General features: G+C 38.4%; 1 protein-coding gene across 5 annotated transcripts in view; it reads right to left on the reverse strand.

Moving 5' to 3' along the window:
- Positions 1-18,293, reverse strand: part of inpp5a (inositol polyphosphate-5-phosphatase A) — a 147,346-nt gene that overhangs the window by 68,674 nt on the left and 60,379 nt on the right. For all 5 annotated transcript variants that reach the window (XR_016116932.1, XR_016116933.1, XM_089012336.1 and 2 more), the window contains exons 7-8: positions 8,869-8,921; positions 5,881-6,000 (exon numbers count right to left, since the gene is read on the reverse strand). Coding sequence is in view for 3 of the 5 variants with exons in the window: in XM_089012336.1 (XP_088868462.1) it covers positions 5,881-6,000; positions 8,869-8,921 (173 nt within the window). In the remaining 2 variants the exon portion in view is untranslated. The remainder of the gene's footprint in view (positions 1-5,880; positions 6,001-8,868; positions 8,922-18,293) is intronic.

An 18,293-nucleotide genomic window follows, 5' to 3' on the forward strand; every position in this document is an offset into this window, starting at 1 on the left:
AACAGTTTGGTACCATGAACGTGAATTTGATAGTTATTGCATATTGTAAAATAAATATGCTTCTATGGCTTTAAAAAATGCAATAGTAATTTAATTAGATAAAATTATTCAACAATTTTTTTTACCTTAAAAAACAATGGCCATTGCGTTGTGGAGTTAGTTTCTTATTTCAACCTCTTTTCAGAGTGCTCAGCCTTATTCATTGGAAAACAGTTTTACATTCCAACTGTGAAATCCCCGCCATAAAAGCACCTTTTCGGGACACGTCCATTATTTTCACACAAATATAGTCCATTGTCACAGTGTTGAAGTTAATTTGATCAACATTGAGGACATTTACCGTTTTTGTTCGCTGAAAAGGCTTGTTTCATGCTCATTTTCGGACCATTGAAAAGCAGTGATTGGCAGAAAAATAATGTTGCCTTTAACAATTCAAAGCAATTAGTTTCCCATGGGGAGGCAGTGGGCCACACTGGCTACCACACAGCGATGCTTTGTCATTTTATGGACGGTCATCAGTCAACTGTCAGAGGGTCTCAAAGAGCCCTACAACCTAAATGTTTCCCTTTCGGCTTTTCCCAGAACAACGGGCTGAATGAGCACAGAGAGAGGCCTGCAAGTCTTCAGCCAATAGACATTTTCAGCAGCAAAAGGGTGGACTGGATAATCACAGGGGGGATCCTCCATAAAGCCAGAATGAATTGATTCGAATGGGTGTGTTCATTTATGTGTTAGACGAAATGTTTGGACTAAATATAACATATTTAGACATTTGATACTCTTTCAACAGTAGCCCAAATGGAACTGTATAGTGCCACTTAGCATTTTTTTTCACGATAATACTAGTGCAGCGTGTTCTACCGGAAACAAATTCCTTGTGTGTTCTACATACTTGTCAATAAAGATGATTCTGATTCTGATAGACCAAATATTAACACATCAATGAATTTCCTGATAGTGCGACAAATAATTCTTGGAATCAAAAGTGAACAAAATCTGTCTCTACTATACTACAACCCAGAGCTCCTTGAGACACTTTATGCAAAAAGCTATCCCTTGCATCAAGCCATCAAACAACCATCACAAAGGTAAATAAAACGACTTTATTATATAGTAAAGTTTATTTATTTAATTATAATACCAGAGCATATTTATTATACATAAATACGGTATATTGTGTGTAGTTTTAAGGCTTATTTAGTAGAGAATAATGTTTTATGGGGACCTGGGAACGGATTATTCTCATTTTAATGGTTTCCTACGGGAAATTAATTTTTGGGATACACACGTTTCGCCTTACACACTCTCTCTGGGAACCAATTAAGTTCGTAAACTGAGGTATCACTGTATTATGTGTAGTTTTAAGGCTTATTTAGTAGAAAATTATGTTTTATGGGGACCTGAGAACGGATTATTCTCATTTTAATGGTTTCCTATGGGAAATTAATGTTTGGAAGACACACATTTCGCCTTACACACACTTTCTGGGAACTAATTAAGTTCGTAAACTGATGCATCACTGTATTTTGTGTAGTTTTAAGGCTTATTTAGTAGAAAATTATGTTTTATGGGGACCTGAGAACGGATTATTCTCATTTTAACGGTTTCCTATGGGAAATTAATTTTGGTATACACACATTTCGCCTTACACACTCTCTCTGGGAACCAATGAAGTTCGTAAGCCAAGGTATCACTGTATTTCAAACCTCCGGTGCAAAATCTGATTCTGATTCTGACATATTACAACTTTGCTTATGTGAATAAAACTATGCAGGAAATGAGTTGCTTTTTGTTGCCTTTCCTTCTTGCGAGAAGGTTTGCACAACAGTTACAGAGCAGCGCGTTTTTAATACATCTCCGCATTCGAGGTCCGGCTGGCAAAACGTGGTTTCTTCTCAGTATTGTTCCCATGAGGCCTTGAAGCACTTTGGAGATAAACACCATTTAGCAGTTAAAAGAGGCACTGAGGAAAAGGCTTATCAGATCAGTTCTCAATGGGCCGTAAGCTGCATTATAACCGCCCCGGGTCCCAGATAAGGTGTTCGTTGAGGTTTTGCTGCCCAGTAAGCACAGTTCGACTCCTGTAATGACTCCTTGTGGAGCTCAGCTGGTGGTGTGTTCAACAGCCCCCTTTTTCTTATCCCAATGAGAGATTTGAGGCAAGAGACAGGAGAGGTAAAAAAAAAAAGGGGGGGGGGGGGCGGAGGGAAGAATTGGCTTTGGATATTCCCCCTGTCCCTTTTCCTGCTCTGCTTTCTGGGGGTAGGGAGTCACATTTAGGACAATAGTCCAAAAGATGGTTCCCAACCAGTCAGTGAATGGGAACACTGTTGGTGGTAGGACTTCATTCAAAGACCAACCTGGGCACATTGTCCTCCCAGATCAGCAGAGGATAATGGAGTTTGCTGGTGGCTGCCAAAAGGTTAGCAGCCTCTGTGAAAGGACCAACCCATTATTTATTGCCCTTTACAGAGCCCAAGGACCCTTTTTTTTTTTGGGTACTCCTCCTCCCGTCCTTCTGCACTGCCAGCCTTTTTCTCACTCGGGTGATCCGGATCTGCACACGACATGCCCCCCTCCCCCCACCTTCGTAAAAGACTGAGGTGGAGTACCCTCAACAACCAAAGAGTCCGAAAATACGTAAAACCACCACGGGCTTTACTTCACACCACTTAGCACCGACGCCCGACCAGATAAAAAAGGCCGTTTTAAAGGACAACCGACACCATTTTTTTGTTTCCTAACTGACACCAGAAAAACGTTTTCTAGCATGTAAAATACCCAAAACACGCAGGCTTATATTTCTAGTCAAATGTAAAACACCAATAAAAATGACTTCAAGTGTCCCAAAACTACTTCAAAATGACCGCGGAAATAGCGAGTTTCAGAAGGTCCCGCCCCCTTTTTTGTGACGTCACGCCAGAACGTCTTCCCTTGCTCTAGAATCAAAACAATGGCTTCAGATTCGGAGAAGATGCTTTCTTGTTACTCATCAAATTATGAATATGATTCAAATAGTTCTGAAGAAGAAAGCATAAATGTTTGCAATCAATGAAAGAAGTCCTTCCGGATCATTTAGAGGCGTCTGGACTCCAATGTAGCGTCCCAGAAAATGCACAAGATGGCGCCCAAGCTCTGTTAGAAATGGGCTGATTTGTCTGCTGGGAATTTGTGTCAACTAGTATCAAATAGTAGTCTTGATGCAACACACAACGATTCACCATCGCATTATTTTTGTGTTTTCCTTCTAATTTCGCCATCCACACGAATCAACATGAAGTTTTCAGACCAAAAAAAGTACCCAAAATGCATTGTGCGTCGCTTTCTCGGTCAGGGGCGTTCCTTCAGTGACGTCACGTCAGGCATCGTCATCAACCCGAAAACAAGACTTCCTGAATATTCATCGCTAGTTTTAAAACGTAAAATATCGCTATATGCGGTGGAATCTTTGTAAAATGCGCTTAAGTCATTTCAAGTGATTTTACAAATTATGGATGTCCTATGGTTGTCCTTTAAACGAAACCATATGACCGAGAGGTAACAGCAAGGTTAAACGTGAGCATTTTAAAAGAAGCGAGCGTAGAAAATGCCACTCAGCCGAGTGAATTTTCAATGAAAACCATCAGCCAGCTTGTCCAAAGTCTGACACTCAACTATTTACATCTATTTACAAGCTGACAGGAGGAGGGCGGGAGGGGGGGAAAAAAAGCAGCTGTAAAACCATAATAAAAGTGGAGGATTCAATCAAAATAGAATCTTCATCATGCCAGTAAATCCCGTTAAGTAAAGGGGCGTCATAAAAAAATGCAGGGAAACATCCTTGTCCATTAAAAGGTGGGCCATTCTTTCATCAAAGAGAGAATGGTGTCAATAAAACATGTCCCGTAATTCAACGATGTCATCCGTATACGGCGGAGTTATTCAAAGTGAAGGCGACAGGAGGACACGCGGTGCATTTTGATGCCGTTCTTATGGAAAGTCAGCTACCAGGTAGAGGACAGCGGTTACAGTTCTAACGAGGACTCTCTTATCGGTGCTGTGAACTGAATCGGGAGTATTACGGGATGTCACAAATACAGATGAAAATAAATATGGATACAATAAGTCAGCCCCCCCCCCCCCCAAAAAAAAAAAAAGGATTTTCCCTACAATAAGGCGCACCTAAAAACATTTAATGTTTTTCTAAATCTGGCTTTATAATACAGTGCGCCATATATATCAAATTTTTAAAAATATGTCATTCATTGAAGGTGCGCCTTATAATGTGGTGCGACTTATATATGGAAAAAGTTTAAAAACATGTCATTCATTGAAGGTGCGCTTTATAATGCAGTGCACCTTATATATAGGCATTTTTTTACAATATGGCATCCACTGAAGGTGCGCCTTATATATGGAAAAGGTTTACAAATATGTCATTCATTGAAGGTGCGCCTTATAATGTGGTGCACCATATACAGTAAAGTCTCGTTATATCGATATTCAAGGGAGTCTGAACAAATATCGATATAACCGGGACTATCGATATATCCGACCCTGTTTGCATGTAATTTTCTCCGTGCGTGCATAGAAATAGTATCGATATAACCAGGACTATCGATATATCCGATATCGATATAACGAGACTTTACTGTATATGGAAATTTTAAAAATATGTCATTCATTGAAGGTGCACTTTAAAATGTGGTGCCCTTATATATGAAAAAAAGTTATAAAATGTCATTTATTGAAGGTGCGCCATATAATGCGGTGCGCCTTATATATGGAAACATTTTAAAATATGTCATTCATTGGAGGTGTACCTTATAATGCGGTATGCCTGATATATGGAAACGTTTCTATGTATGTCACAGGTGTCAAAGTCAAGGCCCGCGGGCCAAATCCGGCCCGCCACATCATTTTTTTCGGCCCGCGAAAGCAAATCAAACTTGTTAAATTCCATGATGATTGCTAAAATCTCAGCCAAAATTTCATATTTTTGGATGTCAACCACAATAAAAGTCATTATTCTTGACTTCAGATTTGAAAACGACTTATTCATTAATTTGCTGTGTGCTCTATATGTAATATTTGAAGGGATTTAAACATTCTAATGGGTTCCCCAAATTCATAACGGCCCTCGAGAGGAAACCATAACTACAATGTGGCCCGCGGCAAAAAATGACTTTGACACCCCTGATATATGTCATCCACAGAAGGTGCACCTTATATATAAGGAAATGTTTTAAAATGTCATTCATTGAAGGTGTGCCTTATATATGGAAAAATGTTTAAAAATATGTCATTCATTGAAGGTGCGCCTTATATATGGAAACATTTTAAAATATGTCATTCATTGGAGGTGCGCCTTATAATGCGGTGCACCTTCTATGTGGAAATAGTTGAATAATATGTCATCAAATGAAGGTGCGCCTTATAATGCGGTGCACCTTATATAATAAAATGTATTATTATTATTATATGCAAAAAGTTTGAAGACATGTCATTCATTGAAGGTGCGCCTTATAATGCGGTGCACCTTATATAATAAAATGTATTATTATTATTATTATTATATGCAAAAAGTTTGAAGACATGTCATTCATTGAAGGTGCGCCTTATAATGCGGTGCACCTTATATCATAAAATGTATTATTATTATTATTATTATATGCAAAAAGTTTGAAGACATGTCATTCATTGAAGGTGCACTTTATAATGCGGTGCGCCATATATATCGAAAAAGTTTGAGTATATGTCATTCATTGACAGTGCGCCTTATAAAGCAGTGCGCCTTATATATGGAAATCGTTTTAGAATGTCATCCACTGAAGGTGCACCTTATAGTGCAGTGCGCCTTATAGTCCGGAAAATACAGTAGGTTCAGTCATGTAAACTTACCTGTCTAAAACGTAGCCCAGTGCCTTCTGTCTAGTTCCGGAGTAGACGGAGGGGCTCTTCTCCCAGGCCACCAGATTGGAAGCATCGTGGAAAAGATGGATGTTTACCAGGTCAAAAGAACTGGGATTTAAAAAAGAATTGTGATCAATCAATCAAAAAAAACATGACCTTGAAATAAATAAAAAATAAATACAAATCTTTCAGGTAGCAAAAACTCATCATCATTATGTGGAACTGTCGCGGCTTGGAATTGAAGCGGATTTACATGGGACAGGAGATGTGAGAAAATCTCTTTTCGGCAATGGATGCTAAAGCTTCCTGCTTGCTTTCAACATTTAGCTTGTAGCAGACGTGCATATTTCACACTGACGTCCTTGATCCATTGGTGAAAAAGATGCTTTGATTGTCTACTCTTTCCTCTTGAACTGCTTCATGCAACAAAGAAGGTGCAAAAAGTGCTTGAGGTTAAATGACAGCGTCTTTGTGTTGTCATATTTTGTTTTTTGTTTTTGTTCTTTCGACTTTAAAATGGCGCCGCGAGAGTGGCTGCCTTTACAGCAGCTCCTGTATTTTGTTTCTTTCCTGTCCTCTTACTTTTATCACTTTGCTGGGAACCAATTAAGTTCGTAAGCCAAGGTATCACTGTACATTAATCTAGAAACATATTTAAAATTACTTCACATATAAGGTGCACCTGTGTATGAGGCGCAGGGTCCTCTTTTGAATACATTCAAGGCTTTTGGGTGCGCCTTATACAGCGGAAAATACGGTAATCTGCTTTCATTCATCTTGTCACATCAAGATGGAGGCCATAGCTTAGTGCATAGAGACAACTATATCTTTCCTGATCATATTATACTGCTGCTATATATATATATATATATATATATATATATATATATATATATATATATATATATATATATATATATATATATATATATATATATATATATATATATATATATATCGGATATATCGATAGTCCCGGTTATATCGATACTATTTCTATGCACGCACGGAGAAAATTACATGCAAACAGGGTCGGATATATCGATAGTCCCGGTTATATCGATATTTTTTCGGACTCCCTTGAATATCGATATAACGAGACTTTACTGTATATATATATATATATATTTTTTTTCAAGCTTCAAGCTTATTCCTTCTGCAGCGGCGTCCTAAAAAAAACAATGCATGCATATCCTCCTTTATCGCTATCATTTAACCTCTTTCGCCCTGCTCGTCAAACGCCGCGGCCCTATTAAACGCATACTCTTTAGTTTTTTTGTGTCATACCTTTATTAGATTACCACTCATCCCGACCCGCCCTTCCACTCACCCTTACTCTGCCCCTTGCAAACTTGAAGGTGCATTTGAATTCCTTACGCAGGTTCAATTGCATGTCATTTTTTTTTTGTGTCATATGCAACTCCTTGACTAACACGATTACGTGTAATCAAATCCCCGCTTGCTTGCCCCCAGGGAAGATGCGGCTATGAAACGGATTCTCTTGTCTGCACTGTCAAATACAGCTTTTCTTGGGGAACTACGCTTAAAGGACAACCGACATCACTTTTTTGTTTCCTAACTGACATCAGATAAACGTTTTATAGCATCTAAAATCCCCAAAATATGCAGTATGATATTTTTATTCAAATGCAAAACACCAATAAAAATGACTTAAAGTGTCCAAAATCTGCAAAAAAATTGAGCTGCGAATTGGGCATTTTCAGAAAGTCCCGCCCCCAGTGTGTGACGCCACGCCCCCAGTTCGTGACGTCACTCCAAGACGTCTTGCATTGATGGAGAATCAAAACAATGGCTTCAGATTCGGATAATATGCTTTCTTGTTACACATCCAGTTATGAATATGATTCAAATAGTTCTGAAGAGGAAAGCATACATGTTTGCAATCGATTAAAGAATTTATGCCATTTTGAGGCAACATTGGGGGGGAAAGGATCACCAAAAAAGAGGCAGTAAATGGTGACCGAGCTCCAGTGAGGAATTAATCAGCCCGTTTATCAGGCTGATAAATTCCTTATATGGTGCTTGGTCGCCCTCTTCTGGCTGTTTTTGGTGCAACATGACGTTTTCAGACCAAACAAGTACAGCAAAATGCATTGACGTGATGGAAGGACTGCTATAATGTGTCCTTTTTTTCAGTCAGGTGCGTTCCTTCAGTGACGTCACGTACGGACTCGTAACCAACTCAAAAATAAGACTTCCGGAATATTCAGCGCAAGTCTTAAAAGGTAAAATATAGCTATATTTTTTATTACATATTAAAATGTGTTCATATAGCGAATTGCCGTAACAATATTTTTTTAGTGTAAAAGAAAATTGCAAAAAAGCACTTTTGTGAGGTGAGATGCACATTTAAAAATATTTTGTTACATTTCACCCTGCAAAAAAAGAGTTAATTCCTAAATTATATGGGTCTGGAGTTATATGAGCTTGAAATGAGGGCGGCTGTCCAAAGTACAATACAATACAGTGATACCTTGGCTTATAAACTTATTTGGTTCCCAGAAAGAGTGTGTCAGGCGAAAAGTGTGTATTCCAAACATTAATTTCCTATAGGAAACCATTAAAATGAGAATAATCCGTTCCCAGGTCCCCATAAAACTTAATTTTCAACTAAATAAGCTTTAAAACGACACACAGAATACCTTATTGTATGGATAATAAATGTACTAATATGGAAAAAATGGAAATGCTACCCACTAGTGAAAGTGAAAAAAAAAAAACATTGCCAAAGGTCTGGCCAGCGCTTTATCGGCACCCCAGCAAGAAAACCCAAATAAATTCGGGAATGGCGCTCTACGTCATATTGTCAATTCCCGAATGAATTCAGGAATGGCAGTGAATTTGTTAAATATCATTTTTATTTGCAATTATAGATTTGTAATAATTTAAGGTTAGACACTGATATGATGCATTGCTGTAGGAATTTATCAAAAAGAAAACAAAGTCAAGACTCACCAGTCAGGCAGGGCCCATCGCGTTCGGATGAATCCCTTTCTGGACCACTTGCACTGAAAAGCACAAAACACTTAAAATCAGGCCGGGCTTCGGTTCTCAAATCTATTCATATTTTAGCACCTAAAAAAATAAAGTCACTCAGCCATTAAAGGACAACCGACACCATTTTTTTTGTTTCCTAACTGAGATCAGAAAAATGTTTTATAGCATCTAAAATACCCAAAACTGATATTTTTAGTCAAATGCAAAACACCAATAAAAATGAGTTAAACTGTCCCAAAGCTACTTCAAAATGACCTCGGAGATGGTGAGTTTGAAAAGGTCCCGCCCCCTTGTTCGTGACATCACATCAGGACGTCTCGCCTTGCACTAGAATCAAAACAATGGCTTCAGATTCGGAGAAGATGCTTTCTTGTTACTCATCCAGTTATGAAAATGATTCAAATAGTTCTGAAGAGGAAAGCATAAAAGTTTGCAATCGATTAAAGAAGTCCTTCCGTATTAATTCGAGCCGTCAATGACAGCAATGTAGCTCCCTGAAAATTCACAAGATGGCGCCCAAGCTCCGTTGGAAATGGGCTGATTTGTCTGCTGGGAATTTGTGTCAACTAGTATCAAATAGTAGTAGTAGTAGTTTTCCTTCTAATTTCGCCATCAACATGGATCAACACGAAGTTTTCAGACAAAACAAAGTACCCAAAATGGACTGTGTCGCTATCTCGGTCAGGGGGCGTTCCTGACGTGACGTCACGTCAGGCATCGTCATCGACTCGAAAACAAGACTTCCTGAATATTCAGCGCAAATCTTAAAACGTAAAATATAGCTATATGCAGTGGAATCTTTGTAAAATACACTCAGTAGAAGTCATTTGAAGTGATTTTACAAATTATGGACACAACTTTTCCGGTTGTCCTTTAAAGTACCATGATAATGATTAATCTTGTAAAACTGTAGCTCAGAAGGCAAAAAATATACATAAATAAATGAGATGGACGCTGAATGCTTTTTCCTTTCTCTGTCCTTGAGCCACATTGTCAACTGAGATGTCCGAAGTGAGAATAAAATGATGTTCTCTTATTAAATCACATTTTACACAATCATAATATCCTCATGCCTGTTTTCCCGAAAATAATAAGCACATTGATCAATGATGGAGGAAAAAAAAGTGGCATGCAGAGTGTGGACATCTGGTACACAACAGCTGTTTGATCAGATCCAACCAGTCTTGAGTTAATTATCCAATCACAAGTCTAAAGATCTTTCTCCAACACCACATGATTCACCGTGAAGCTGGTTATTAAATGAGAGACAAATTGAGGTTGTGTTCTACTTCTTAAATGGATAAATAAGTCTCTATCCCCTTTAGCCTCAGTTTACTGTGCAGCTCTCTCTGATACTCCTAATGGGGAGTTAATTGTCGTGATGAATAAACTAATTATGCGGCAGGTCACATAATTACAAATTGACTAATTTCATTAAAAAAAGAGAGAAAAAAAAAAACAAGGGAGAAAAAAAAAATCCCCTCAGTTTCACATTAAAAGGCTAAGAGGTATTTGATAGCGCTTCACATCCTTCAATCCGCATTAGAACAAGATTAACTGTATCAAATTGAATTACATTAGCATACTTGAATTAATCCACATGGCCTTTAAGAGGATGTATGGGCCCAATTATGAATTGCTGTCCAAATATTGTGACATTAAAAGCAGCAAATGGAATTGGATGCATGTGAATTATTGACCTTGTGCTTGAAAAAAACAACAACAATACATTTAACAGACTACAATAACAACTGACTAAATATGAGATGCATATATTCTGTGTAGCTCTCTCTCTTATTTCTATTGATAATTGTATTTTATTTATTGTATTCTATTTGTGATTGTATTTTATTTATTATAGTACCTATGCTTGTTTGTGACTGTAAAGTTTCTTTGAGAGCTTTGAAAGGCGCTTAAAATGTAATTTATTATTATTATTATTATAAAAATGGCTATAAATATCCATTTGGACCAAATCACTTCATAAAATAATAATAATAACAATAATACATTTCATTTATAAGCGCCTTTCAAAACTCTCAAGGTCACTTTACAGTCACAAGATAAGTTTTTCTGTGGGTGAGCAGCGGCAGCCATATGCGCTAGCGTTCACTCAACCCGGAAGTAACTTAAATAGATAGAAAGCTAGCCAGCTAGCTAATAGACAGCCAATAGATAGCTAGATAGCCAGATATGCCATATAGCTACACAGCTAGCCAACTAGTCAGACAGCTAATAGTATATAGATAGCTAGATATCCAGCTAATAGCCAGTCAATAGATAGCTTTAGCCAGCTAGATAGCCAGATATGCCATATAGCTACATAGCTAGCCAACTAGTCAGACAGCTAATAGTATATAGATAGCTAGATATCCAGCTAATAGCCAGTCAATAGATAGCTTTAGCTAGCTAGATAGCCAGATATGCCATATAGCTACATAGCTAGCCAACTAGTCAGACAGCTAATAGTATATAGATAGCTAGATATCCAGCTAATAGCCAGCTAGATAGCCAGATATGCCATATAGATACATAGCTAGCCAACTAGTCAGACAGCTAATAGTATATAGATAGCTAGATATCCAGCTAATAGCCAGTCAATAGATAGCTTTAGCTAGCTAGATAGCCAGATATGCCATATAGACACATAGCTAGCCAACTAGTCAGACAGCTAATAGTATATAGATAGCTAGATATCCAGCTAATAGCCAGCCAATAGATAGCTTTAGCTAGCTAGATAGCCAGATATGCCATATAGATACATAGCTAGCCAACTAGTCAGACAGCTAATAGTATATAGATAGCTAGATATCCAGCTAATAGCCAGCTAGATAGCCAGATATGCCATATAGATACATAGCTAGCCAACTAGTCAGACAGCTAATAGTATATAGATAGCTAGATATCCAGCTAATAGCCAGCCAATAGATAGCTTTAGCTAGCTAGATAGTCAGATATGCCATATAGCTACATAGCTAGCCAACTAGTCAGACAGCTAATAGTATATAGATAGCTAGATATCCAGCTAATAGCCAGCCAATAGATAGCTTTAGCTAGCTAGATAGCCAGATATGCCATATAGATACATAGCTAGCCAACTAGTCAGACAGCTAATAGTATATAGATAGCTAGATATCCAGCTAATAGCCAGCTAGATAGCCAGATATGCCATATAGCTACATAGCTAGCCAACTAGTCAGACAGCTAATAGTATATAGATAGCTAGATATCCAGCTAATAGCCAGCCAATAGATAGCTTTAGCTAGCTAGATAGCCAGATATGCCATATAGATACATAGCTAGCCAACTAGTCAGACAGCTAATAGTATATAGATAGCTAGATATCCAGCCAATAGATAGCAAATAGATAGCTGGCTAGGTAGCCAGCCAGATAGCTAGATAGCTACACCTACAATACACTGTCTGTAAGATAAGAATTTGTTTTAAATTAAAATTTGTTTTAAATTAAAAAAAAATGGTCTGATAAAGTTAAGGAAAGAAAGTGAGTGGCTAAGGGTGACGAGGGACAAGATGAAAAGTGATCTAAGGGTGGGCGGAGGGGGAAAGGGGGGTGATCGTGCTCAGCACCCCATACAAGCACTGACTGAAGCCAGAGACGTTTAATCTCGATTTAATTTAAAGAGCCATTAACTGCAATCACAACATTAAAATCAATCACTTCCCTGACACCTGGCCCCAGATTGCCCCATTTGCTCTACGTATGACTGATCGAGCCCCCTCTGCTTGTAAACACACACACACATGGACAGATAAGCAACACTCCGTCACACACAGCCACACCCATATTCCATTTTTCTAAACAACATGGGTTATTTCTTGGTTTTTTTTTGGGGGGGGAGAAATGAAGTTAATATGGTTATCTCGTGATATCAATCAGTCAGAGGAAGTACTGTGTCGCTCTATGAAGACATAATCACGATTTGGTAGCTTGGCATTATAAGCAGACATTATGTTGTTCAGACTCATCTGAACTCCACACACACAAACATACAGTGATACCTCGGTTTTTCGACCATAATTCGTTCCAGAAACCTGTTCGAAAACCGATTTGTTCAAAAACCGAAACATGACTTTCCATTATAATCAATGTAAAAAAATTAATCAGTTCTAAATCCGGATAACAACTGCTTTTTTTTTTTAATCTTTATTGAACAATACTAATCTGTCCGCTAACAATAGACGCTACACGAAGAAGCGCCTCACCAATGTAATGCTACATGAGGCTAACAGTCCGATTTGCATGGATCTCAACCAGACACGTCTGTTTTTTATGAATCGTGATTGAACAATATAAACAATGTTGACTCACAATGGAAAGCTACATGAAAATAACGTCCGAATTGCGGATCTCAACCAAACACGTCTGCTTTTTCGTAAAAAAAAACTTTATTCAACAATACTAATGTGCAAGTTACAATGAGGAAGGTACGACACGAGGACGTCAGGTATATGGAAGCGGACGGTAATCGAGTGGTGCATTTCGGTGCGCTCAGTTTGGTTGAGAACCGAATTTCGGTTGTAGACGGGGCAGAAAAAAAAGCCAACATTTTTGGTTGAAATTGGATGAGAACTGGGACGTTCGAAAACCGAGGTTTGACTGTATTTGGATGAAAAGGATAAGTGACATGTAATCATATCATAAATCAGATTTAGTGGCAGTGAAGAGTCACTGGGCGGGGGATGAGGGTGAGAGTCAAAGGGCAATGGTAAAAGGTCGCAAGGCTGGAGGTGACATTGGCTGACCCACCACAGGTCAGTGATGGCGTCTTTGCCCGTGACAGTGATGAACGGTGGCGACATGGCGGGTCGCATCCAAAGGGGGTCGTCAAGCGATACGTACACGAGGTGAGTGAAACACATGCACACATTCATACACGCGTGAAATAGAAAAGAAAATGTGAATGAGGAAAGAAGAAAAAGAAAAAAATACTATCTTGAAATGTACTGTATCTTCTGGTGTATAAGGTGCACAGGAGTATAAGGCGCACCCGGAATGAATGGTGTATTTTCAAACTTTTTCCAATATATAAGGCACACCGGGCTATAAGGAGCACCTGAAATTAATGAAAAAAAATCCAATATAATATATAAATACAATATTTTACGGTATATAAGGTGCACAGGAGTATAAGGCGCACCCCCAATGAATGCTGTATTATAAAAGTTTTTCCATATATGAGGAACACCTGACTAAAAGGAGCACCTTAAATGAATGCATTTTTTCCCAATATATAAATACCATATTTTCTGGTGTATAAGGCGCACCAGAGTATAAGGCGCAATGCCAATGAATTGTGTATTATCAAACTTTTTCCATATATAAGGCACACCGGACTATAAGGCGCACTTTAAATGAATGAAAAAAACATTTCCAAATATAATACATAAATACCGTATTTCCCTGTGTATAAGGTGCACTGGAGTATAAGGCGCACCCCCAATAAATGGCATACTATCAAACTTTTTCCATATATAAGGCACACCGGACTATAAGGCGCACCTTAAATGAATGAAAAATGTTTTCCAAATATAATACATAAATACAGTACTTTACGGTGTATAAGGTGCACCGGAGTATAAGGCGTACCCCCAATAAATGGCGTACAATCAAACGTTTTCCATATATAAGGCACACCGGACTACAAGGCGCACTTTAGATGAATGAAAACTGTTTACCAAATATAATACATAATACAGTATTTTCCGGTGTACGAGGCACACCATAGTATATGGCGCACCCCCAATGAATTTTGTATATTCAAACATTTTCTGTAAATAAGGGGCACCGGGCTGTAAGGCGCACCATCAATGAATGAAAAATGTTTTCCAAATAAAATGCATAAATACTGTATTTTCCGGTGTATAAGGCGCACATCGAATAAATGGTGTATTTTCAAACCTTTTCCATATATAAGGCACACCATCGAATAAGGCGCACCCCCAATGAATGGTGTATTATCAACATTTTTCCATGTATAAGACGCACCGGATTGCAAGACGCACCTTCAATGAATGAAAAGGTTTGCCAAATATTACACACAAATACTGTATTTTCCGGTGTATAAGGCGCACCCCCAATGAATGGTGTATTATCAAACGTTTTTTTCCATACAGAAGGCGCACCGGATTGCAAGACGCACCTTCAATGAATGACAAGGTTTGCCAAATATTACACACAAATACTGTATTTTCTGGTGTATAAGGCGCACCGGAGTATAAGGCGCACCCCCAATGAATGGTGTATTATGAAACTTTTTTTCCATATAGAAGGCGCACCGGATTGCAAGACGCACCTTCAATGAATAAAAAGGTTTGCCAAATATTACACACAAATACTGTATTTTCCGCTGTATAAGGCGCACCCCCAATGAATGGTGTATTATCAAACTTTTTTTCCATATAGAAGGCGCACCGCATTGCAAGACGCACCTTCAATGAATGAAAAGGTTTGCCAAATATTACACACAAATACTGTATTTTCCGGTGTATAAGGCGCACCCCCAATGAATGGTGTATTATCAAACGTTTTTTTCCATATAGAAGGTGCACCGCATTGCAAGACGCACCTTCAATGAATGAAAAGGTTTGCCAAATATTACACACAAATACTGTATTTTCTAGTGTATAAGGCGCACCCCAATGAATGGTGTATTATCAAACTTTTTTTTCCATATAGAAGGCGCACCGGATTGCAAGACCCACCTTCAATGAATAAAAAGGTTTGCCAAATATTACACACAAATACTGTATTTTCTAGTGTATAAGGCGCACCCCAATGAATGGTGTATTATCAAACTTTTTTTCCATATAGAAGGCGCACCGGATTGCAAGACGCACCTTCAATGAATGAAAAGGTTTGCCAAATATTACACAGAAATACTGTATTTTCTAGTGTGTAAGGCACACACCGAACAAATGGTGTATTTTCAAACCTTTTCCATATATAAGGCGCACCAGACTACAAGGCGCACCTTAAACCAATGAAAAAAGTTTTCCAAATATAATACATAAATACATTATTTTCCGGTGTGTAAGGCGCACGGGCGTATACGACGCAGGGTAGAAGAAAATGACAGCTTTTAGGTGCACCTTATGTACCACAAAATACGTTAAGCATCGCCCTGTGTCTTTTCGAGGGGAGTGGCAGAATAAATGGAATCAAGTTGATGTTTTTATGGACAAGCTAATGGCATGAACAACAAATATAAAGTCTTGAGGTAGTTGATCTACTGCCATGAGGCTATTGTCATGCCTTTGTTTTGATTTATTTATTTATTGTCTTGCTCTCATGTAAAAAACACAATAAATAGCAAGGGCATGTGTTAAGGTTTTGGTCGTATACTTTATTTATATCGGGGCAATGACAAATCTGTATGATGCAATGCTTTGCGGAGGCATGTATTACTTGCAGCAGCCGCATCAATTGATTAATGTTCAGTGAAGGGGTGTGTGTGTGTGTGTGTGTGTGTGTGAAAATATTGTCGGGAACAAAGTAAGCAATCAAAGCCACCAAATCCATTCTGGCAACCTTTCAAAAGATATTTGCAAATGTATTTTTTTTTTTTTGATGAATATGTTAATGAATCTCACATTACGCGGCGACAAATTGAAATAAATGGTCACGAGTATGAATTACAAATGTCATTCATTTCGAGGCGATTAAATTATAATTAAACATTGACGGAAGATAACAGACCAAATTTAGCTATGAGCCATATTGTAGAACAGAGAATATTGTGGTATTTACCGTATTTTCCGGCGTATAACGCACTCCCCCAATGAATGGTGTATTTTAAAAACTTAATGCCTTATGCACCGGAAAATACATAGTTTAAATTATTTCTAATAACCTTAAAACTAGGATCATTGGAACTGATTAGACATGCGCATTTCTTCCATTCCGAAGTTGAAAACTTTTGCAGAAAAATTGCAGTTGTATCTTTATTCCCTCCCATACGTGCCCGAACAGATATACACACACACACACCGGCGACCATGACGGTATGATGTCATCAACAGCCAGTCCAATGACACTTTATTGATGGCGACCTATAAAAGGTAAGACAGATGCGGAGAAACAAACATCCATCTTCCAAACAACCAACTCATCTATCTGCGGATCACTCGACAACATTTTGCAGCGGAGTACAAATAAAAAATAGTTTATAAAACATCTAATCTAACCGAATAAGATCAGTTATGAGCATGTTGACTCATTCACTGCCAGACGATGTGAAAAAAAAAAGGTGTCAGCTCCAGTGCCAGGGTTTTTATCATTATCACTTCAATTCCTGGAGCCATAGAATATTGAGTTTCAGGAACACATAAACATTCAATACAGTGTTAGAAATTTTAGACTCTCTTCTTTCATCAGAAAAAAATCGTTAATTCCTAAATTATATGGGTCTGGGGTTATGTGAGCTTGAAATGAGGGTGGCTGTCCAAAATACTATGCAATACATATATATTGGTTTGTATAGCGCTTTAACAAAAGCGCTAACATGGAAAAAAAGGGAAATGCTTCCCCCTTGTGGAAGGGGAAAAACATTGCCAGAGGCCATGGCCAGCGCTTTATCGGCACACAAACAAGAATTCCGGGACCCACAAAATATTGAGTTTTAGGACTACACAAACATGCAATACAGCGTTAGAAACCTTGGACTCTCTTCTTTCATCAGAAAAAAAAAATAGTTAATTCCTAAATTATATGGGTCTGGAGTTATGTGAGCTTGAAATGAGGGTGGCTGTCCAAAATACAATGCAATATATATATATCTATATAGCGCTTTAACAATATCTGAAGCTGGAACAAAAGCGCTAACATGGAAAAAAGGGACATTCTCCCCCCTCGTGGAAGGGAACAAACATTGACAGAGGTCTGGTTAGCGCTTCATCGGCAGCCAAGCATGAAAAAAACAAAATCCGAACACATTTGGGAATAATAATAATAATAACAATACATTAGATTTCTAAGCGCCTTTCAAAACTCTCAAGGTCACTGGTTCAATTTTTCTGTGGGTGAGCAGTGGCAGCCACACGCGAATGGCGCTCTAGGTCATATTTTCAATTCCCGAATAAATTCTGGAATGGCAGTGAAAGAGTTAACAAAGAGACAGCGGATTGCCCTCTTGGTTTATCTGATCGAATGTCTTAACCCCCCCACCCCCAAATTTGTTCCACCAATATCACGATAAGGCTGAGAACAAGTAACCTGAACAAGCTTAAATTCCACGCAACTGGTTTGGGACCGCGCGTGGTACGCACGTTGTTGCGACCAAGATCTCCGTTTAATAGGATTCCTCAAAGGCTCGGATGGATGGCAAATGTAGGCAGTTTCATCTACTAAAAGAGGGGCATAAATC

This window comes from Hippocampus bargibanti, linkage group LG13 (assembly GCF_051943395.1).
Source record: "Hippocampus bargibanti isolate YZ-2025 linkage group LG13, ASM5194339v1, whole genome shotgun sequence".
Classification (NCBI taxonomy): domain Eukaryota; kingdom Metazoa; phylum Chordata; class Actinopteri; order Syngnathiformes; family Syngnathidae; genus Hippocampus; species Hippocampus bargibanti.